The sequence below is a fragment of the Benincasa hispida genome, chromosome 10 (assembly GCF_027475165.1).
Source record: "Benincasa hispida cultivar pf3 chromosome 10, pf3_genome.v1.1, whole genome shotgun sequence".
Lineage (NCBI taxonomy): Eukaryota > Viridiplantae > Streptophyta > Magnoliopsida > Cucurbitales > Cucurbitaceae > Benincasa > Benincasa hispida.
In genome coordinates this window covers 43,987,764-43,996,160 of record NC_143487.1, presented here as the reverse complement: position 1 = coordinate 43,996,160, position 8,397 = coordinate 43,987,764, and the positions used below count along the sequence as shown (strand labels likewise).

The 8,397-nt window shown below is 36.4% G+C and overlaps 1 protein-coding gene across 1 annotated transcript; it reads left to right on the top strand.

The window, feature by feature from the left end:
• The first annotated feature begins 1,300 nt into the window (after nt 1–1,300).
• On the top strand, nt 1,301–2,892 carry LOC120089281 (uncharacterized). The gene is made up of 4 exons (XM_039046703.2): nt 1,301–1,683; nt 1,781–1,842; nt 1,977–2,041; nt 2,575–2,892. Exons 1-4 carry the CDS (start codon nt 1,520–1,522, stop codon nt 2,695–2,697), a joined length of 414 nt encoding a protein of 137 aa, XP_038902631.1. The 5' UTR covers nt 1,301–1,519; the 3' UTR covers nt 2,698–2,892.
• Nucleotides 2,893–8,397: the final 5,505 nt, after the last annotated feature.

The window sequence follows — 8,397 nt, the reverse complement described above, 5'->3', positions numbered from 1 at the left end:
TTGACCTTTAATTCTTCCAACCTCCTCAAATGAAGAGGTAGAGCCTCTATTTATAGAAGTTTCTTATGGGCCTTACGATGAAACCATGTGACATCATTGAACTTTGTCTTCAACTTCAATTCGAGACACATGTCCACTCCTAATTGGTCCCAAATTTGATGATTTGGAATTTGGTCATTAATTTAGTAAATGACGTGACAATTTTTTATTGGTCCAAAATTTCTCCTTCAACAATGGCTCTTTCCAAATCTGCCCTCCAACTACTTAATAGTCCAATTTGTATGTCTAATTTTTTGGTTTAGAAACCGTTTGTTATTTCTTTAATCCAAAATTTTTATTTGTTTTTAGTATTGAGATTCTCTACCGACTAAATACAATATCTTTTTATTTAATAAACTTAATTATTATGTCTTGATTATTTTAGTCACAATTTAAGTGTGAATCTATAATTATAGATTTTAATATGTTCAATTTCCTCTCGTTCTATAAAATATATATATTTATGTATTTTTGTATCCCTAAAATCATGCCTTTATTTCAAGCGCCATACCGAAATCTCAAACTTCCTTCTTCCTCACAATGCGACGCTCCATAGCCACCAATGCAAGGGCTCAATGCGAGCAACAACAATCATACTCTCCACCACCATTGCAAAATTCAACTTCCTCTCACTATTATTTTATTTTGTTCTTGTATCAAAATATTCGTACAACACATTTATAGACAATAAATGTGGTGTGGTCATTGAGCAAAGTGAAACAATTTACGGACGGTAAATTGATGACCTTGTGTTGTTATTGTACTCCTCAATGAAGCTACAAAGGTCTATATGATTGAAAAAATAACAAGAATATGATTAGGCTAGTGTAATAATCCAAAATTTTTGGGAGATTTTATTTAATTTTCTTGAATTATATTGTGAAATTGAGACAAAATTGAGTTATCGTGTTTAAATAATTCAATTTTAAATTAGTATGACAAGGACCTAGGGGTTATTTTAAATTAATTGAAGGATTTGAAAAGATTGGATTTTATTTGGATTTAATTCAATTGGTGGATTTATATTGAGAATGGAATAATTGGATAAAGATAATTTTAATCGGAATAAATGGTTGAGATTTGATTTTTGGAATATAATTTGGGTTTTTGGAAGTTGGAAATAGAAAAGCGAAGAAAAATGGATATATAAATATATATGTCTTTATTGATTTTAGGGTTTTAGTCAGAAAAAGGGAAAAGTTATATATTTATTTTTATATTGAAAAATAGGTTTTAAGGAAGAAGAAAATTGTTTATAAATATAATTTAGGGCTTCCTCGTAAAGTTTGCAAAAAAAAAAAAAAAAAAAAAAAAAAAATTCCTTCTTCGTGGATCACATGAGTCTCCCTCTTCCCTATGTTTTACTTTAGCCGTTGTCTTCCTCTGACGCTCGCTCGCGACTGTCGCTGGTGCTTGCTCCAACGTCGTTAACCATCACTTCTGACCAATCGCCCCAAATTGTCGTTGTTTGCCGGCGTCCATGCGCACTGGAGGTCTTAGATCTCTTCTACCAGCGTGCGAATCGTCGTCGGTTGTGGCTGGGAGTTCGTTGACCGTCATCTTACATTGCCAGTTGACTGAGCCACCATCGATCGGGTGTATAGCATCGTCTGGCAGCCGTCTCTCGTTGGAAACTCAGATTTGGTAAGATGAAGCTCGTTTGCTCGTTTGGTTCGCTTTATTCGGCTTGTTTTCTTAATAAGTTTTTGGCTTAACTTCTTCTCGTTCTTGGCATGGGAAGGTTGTTTGAGAGTTCTTGGAGGAATTTGTGTTGTTGTTCTGCATGGTTGGAGTTCATTTATGGTAAGTTTTCGGTAAGAATTGTGGTCTCGAACCAGGTCACACCTTGGGTAAATTATTTTGGGGTTAATTGTATGAATTGGTGGTTGGAATTGGGCTCTAAAGGTTGAATAAAAAAATTTGGGATTATGTTGTAGGTTTTAATTGGAGTTTTCCTTATCCATCGGTTTCTTGGTGCGCAATATTTGGACATAATATTGAGGTAAGTGATTTACTATCGGTTCGCCCTCAAACCCCAAGTGGATGTTAAGATTGTGAATACATTGAAAACATGCTTATATTGTGATGGAATTTTTTTCCATGATTGATTAATGGATAGACTATCGAGACTGTTCTGAAAACTTATGAGTTATGTTACTATGATTATTATCATATTTCGTGGCTTGATATGAATTTGGACGTTGTATGTTGCATGTTAGACTGATGGTGAATATTAGCACTCTTATCGAGCAATGCACATCCCCTGTGTATGTTTCAGTGTCCTTATGAGATTGCCACCTATGCTTATATTGTTTTGATTATCCGAGATCACTTTTTGTGAAAGTGTGCCTTCGGGTTCACCTCTTTTTTGCCACCTTTTGTGAAAGATTGCCACCTAACCTATGCCTACGCCTACATTCGGGATGCACACCCTTGTCTCAATAAGAAGACTAACATGTACATCTAGTAGGCCCAATAGTGGTTCACTTACTGACTATTTTTATATTTATCCATTTGTCTATATATTTTTTTCAGGTAAGGGAAAGGACAAAACGACGAATGACAAGAAGAATTTGTGACCGAGCCATGGGACTTAACATCGTTTCCGCATATGTTTTTCTTATGATTTCAAATTTTAGCTTAGAAGTCAACTTTTAAATTCCTAGAATATTTTATTTGGTTATTTATTTTATTAAAATTAGAGGTACCCCGAGCAGTAGTTTTATGTTCTGTTTAGAACTTATAATGGTAATTTATTTTATGAAATTCTTTTGGATTTAGTCAAATTTTATGAATGAGTCATTTAGACATTCATGTACACCTATAGTAACAATCCAATATCCATTCAAGAAAGCTGGGTCGTTATAATTGGATCAGAGTCTAAGTTTTAGGTTTTGTAGACTGACTTGTTCTGTATGTCTAGAGTGTCCCATTGGCCATTAACAAATTCTTCGTCATTGTCAGGTATGCCTTTCAAGTAATAGTTTTCAGTATGACATGCATGAGATTTAGTTTCATTTAGTATCTTAATAGACATATTTTTTTTATGATGAGGAATCTAGAAAAAGCGGATTTTGAGTACATGATAAGACATGATACCTATATATAGAGTAAAAAGGAAGACCTGAGGAGGGACTCAGGACTTGTAAGATCTAGTCCTGCCTGTTAGGGTTCTTCCATGTCGAAGGTGCAAAATCCAGAGGACCAGAACCTTCCCGTACTAGAGGATCTCCTTCCGCCACGTGACCCTTATGGGACAGAGGGGTAGGGAGTGCAGATAAGAGGCCGGATTAGGAATTTGACTGCATCTACACAGACATCAGCACCCTCAGCTCTTCAAGCCGAGTATGCTGCCATGGCCGCAGTTATAAGAGAAGTTGTTAAAATGGCCTTATTGGGACAAATAAGGGATACTGTGGCAGAATAGGTAGCTCAACAAATACCATTCCTACAGGCCCAGGCGACACCAGTGCAGGCTCAGAATAAGAATTTACAAGACTTGTCTCTAGAAGCCAAGTATTTGCGAGATTTCAGGAAGTATAACCCTCATACGTTCAAGGAGAAATTGAAAGATCAAACTAAAGTGAAAATGTGGAATTCCACTACGGAGACAACTTTTTTGATATATGAAGTGCCCTGAAGATCATAAAATCCACCGTCTTCTTACTCATTGAAAATGATACAAACTAATGGTGGACAGAAAATTTGGGACCAATTCAAGGAACGATTCTATGAGAAGTACTTTTCTACCAATATGAGATACAGGAAACAGATGGAATTTATGAACTTGAAGCAAGGGTCCATGACCGTAAAGGAATACGAGGAGGAATTTGATAGACTATCTTGCTTTGCCTTTAACTTGGTGTCCATATAGGTAAAGAGGTTTGAGAGATCTGGGGATGGGGTGCGAGGTATTGTGTAGGCTTTAGAGCCGACTACCTATGCAGCGGCTTTCCACGCAGCTATGCAAGTAGGCTACCCATCGAGGGAAGAGTTCTTGAGAACTTTGGCAGTGGAGCCCACTTCGGACTAGAAAAAAAAGATTGATCATAGAGCCCCAAGGCCCTTACAAAAGGGCCCAAGCATAGACAAACCACTACGGAAGTTTAAGCAGTAGACTTCTGAGGTAGGAGGGGTCTAGAGGGACAGGCTCGTATGCGCATCATGTGGGAAGCATCACTAGGGGCATTGCTTAATTGGTGCAGGCACGTGGTTTAGATGTAAGCAGGTGGGGCATACGACTAATCGATGCCCTGGATTTCAGACTGGAGATGGTCAGTCCTTGAGCGCACCTCATAGGAGTTTGAGCAGACAGAAATAGTAGGGTCGAGTATGAAGGCACTCTTATGAGCTAGAGCAGAAGCGGATCAACCAAATTCCATTAATTGTCGAATACAAAATTTACAGTAAACATACAAATAGATATGCATTTACAATTAAACTACAACATGCTTTTCAAGAAAAAGGGTTTCAAGAATTTCATCTTTGAAGAATCTTTCTTCCCGTTTCTCCCTCGAATAGTCACGAACAAATATGATAGTTTCTTTTTTCTAACTTATGACATTTAATATAAATCATATTTATATTAAATTTAATAACTATTAATCCCATTCATAGAAAATATATTTGAATCTCATTCAAATATTTATTTTCTCTCATTAAGCTATAATGTATCAAATACATTATGACAATTATATCACATATAATTGAAATAATTTAATTATATCATATATAATTAAATCCCTCTATTAATTTGAACAATTCAAACTAATCCAAAAATTGACTATGGACCTATAGCTTGAAGCTCCAACGGTACATGAATAATTAATTAAACTCTTTAATTACATTAATCACTATCCATTAACTGTCGGACACTCCATTAAAGACTGATAGCTGCACTCTTCGCACTATAGATATATTTTTGTGTCCATTGGATATAATCAATCAACAGTACAATGACCCTTCACAAATTGCTCGTAAGAACAGCTAGGCCAAATTACCGCTTTGCCCCTGTATTACATCTAACTCCTTAAATACCACTGATCCCTCTAATAAACAATAGATCATAGTCTTACTATGACTAAACACTTCTCGGGCCAAGAGAGGCTGTGACACCACATTCTTCAAGACCCGAAATCGACCCTGAAGGGAATAATTTATCTACTTACCCCTGCTTCAAGGAATGAGTGAATTTCATTTTGTGTAGTTGCGTTCCCAACTCTCTAATCAGACGGATCCCTAAAATAGTAGGCTTGTTGAGTCGGCGATTTAACCACTCTTACCCATACAAATCAAAGGGTTGTCCTCATAGGCAGGAGTGTATAACTCACTCAAAGATTCAGGTCATATTACCTATGGTCATCCTGGTGAAATGTAAGTCTCTATTATGAACGACGAGACTAAACATTTCGTGGTCCGGTCTTATATAAACTTCTTTGTATGAATATCCCCGCTCGCATGTCTAATACATGAATGATTAAGATCATTTGTAGCACTTTACAACAATTGTAATACCTACAAAACAGGCGATAGTCGTAGTGTCACCAGGATAAGATACCCAGTCTTATCCATCTACTATAGACCATTTAAGTTATCACTTAAACATGATCTACCAATATGTCTCCACATACATGTTTAAGTTACAATGATATCCTTGGATGTTAGTTTATTGGTTTGTGGTTAATGCAACTAAAATATCACATATTTTATAGACAAAGTGAATAAAATATGATATATTTTATTAATCACATAAAGAGTTTGTTCAACAATGGTTACAAACTATAGGACTCTACGAGATTTAGGGCATCAACCTCAACAATCTCCCACTTGACCTAAAGCTAGTGGGGTCTACAATAAAATAAAAATGCAAAGTACACAAATAATAAACTAGGGCATAACACGCCCAGTGCAATATCTCCCACTTGTCCTAGTCTAAATGTGGTCTATCCCATAGACCCATACTCTGCAGATAACCCTCAAACACTGTAGCCATGAGGGCCTTTACAAACGAATCAGCAACGTTGTGCTCCGTAGCTATCTTCGTGACAATCACATTCTCTTGATGCACAATCTCTTAGATGAGATGATACTTCCACTTTATGTGCTTGCCGCTCTTATAACTCCTAGGCTTTTGGGAATTAGCGACAACACCACTATTATCACAATAAAGTGTGATGAGCTTTGACATGTCTGGAACAACTTTCAGATTAGTTTAGAATTTCCTGAGCCAAACGGCTTCCTTAGCAGCTTCACAAGCCACGACATACTCAGCCTCCATAGTGGAGTCCGCGATGCACCTCTGCTTGGTGCTTCGCCATACTACTACTCCTCTATTAAGAGTGAACACTGATCTTGATGTGGTTTTCCTAGAATCCTCATCAGTCTAAAAATCAGAGTTTGTGTATCCTGTAAGGATCAAATCCTTAAAACCATACACGAGCATGTAGTCCCTCGTTGTCTGTAGATACTTGAAGATGTTTTTAACGGCTGTTCAGTGATCTAATCTTGGATTAGATTGATATTTATTGACTATCCCCACTGCATAGTAGATGTCAGGTTTAGTACATAACATCGCATACATCAAGCTGCTCGCAACAGATGTCAGGTTTAGTACATAACCTCTTGAGGTGTCTTAGTGTTGGGATTGATGCCCTAAATCTCGTAGGGTCCTATAGTTTGTAAACCTTGTATGAAAAAATGTTTTTGTGATTGATAATATTTGATATTTTATTCACTTTATCTATGAAATATTTGATATTTTAGTTGCATTAACCACAAACCAATAAACTAACATCCTTGTTTATTTTTGTAACTTAGACATATATATGGAGACATACAGGTGGATCATGTTTAAGTGATAACCTAAATGGTTTGTAGTATATGGATAAGGCTGGGTACCTTATCCTGGTGACACTACGAGTATGGCCTACTTTGTAGATGTTACAAATGTTGTAAATAAAGGAAATTTTAACGAAGAGCATCGATGAATGCGCTCGAATCTTTCCGATTTCATCGTGACCGAAATATAACACATACATTCCAACAGACAGTTATGCAAATTAACACTAATTAACGACATGCTTTGAACACTAAAATACAAGGGAAAGAGTTCTCATACTAGTTGAAGACCCTCTTCAAACGTTGAACTTAGAAGCAGTGGAAGAACCTCTACTCGCACTCTATCGCCCAGCAAACCAGACGACTGCAGTAGCACGATCATCTACACGAATGGACGCAACACAAACAGTCACGAATAAGTGAACAACGGGGGCGACACCTCCAGTTAGAACCCTTGGTATTCTCGGAGTGAGAATCCAAAGTATGGTCTTTGGTGAATTTGGTAGAGATCGGAGAAAGGATAAATCGTGTAGACGATAAGAAAGTGGGAGAGAAAGAGCTATTGTATAGCTAGGGTGCTTATCGTTTAGAAGAAGCTACATGATCGTGTAGGTTTCACTAAGCGAACGCTTAATAAATGGTAGACTATCATCTAGAAAATGCGGCACGCTATGCGATCGTTTAAGAAAGCTAAGCGATCGTTTAGGCATAGGCTTGCGATCGTTTAGGCGCTGGTGTGTATGGGTGTTCATGGATTGAGTTGGGTTGGGTTGAAAGACCTTTTAGACCCAACCCAGTTGTTCGGGTTGTAAATTTCTTCAACCCAAATAACCCTTATTAAAAAATGAACCCAACCTAACCAAACCTTAAAATATTTAGGTTGGGTTGGTTCGGGTTAATCAGGCCATTAGTTTAAAATTTTGTTCTTAAAAGAAGCACAACGTAAATATGTAAAAATCTTATTTAATTATTTTCATATATTAAATTAAGATTAACAACTCAATTTCAATTTATATAGTGAAAATTTTCTTTCTAAAGTGCAAAGAAACTACTTTTAAGAGTTGTTGAAGAATAAATTATTAAAAAATATTAGAATTAAATAAAATTAAAATCAATATATATATAAATCATTGTGTTATATGTAATAAAAAATATATTTTAAAGTTAATAATAAATTCGAGTTGGTTTAGGTTATATTAGGTGAACCCATGAACCAACCCAACCCATAAAATTTGCATTTATTTGAACCCAACCCAACCCAAATGAGTTGATGATCCAACCCAAACCGCACGGGTTCGGTTGGGTTGATCGATTTTTTCAGGTCATCGGTTTTTTAAACACCCCTAGTGGTGTGCGATCGTTTAGACAATGAGAAACTATCGTATAGGCTCTCAAACTAGGCAATCATTACGTTTTCACATCGATTGCGAATTTTCGAACCCTTTGCCAAATGAAAATAAATTTTCATTTTATTCTTCAATTACAATAACTGACTTTGGATTCTCTCACTAACGTACGATC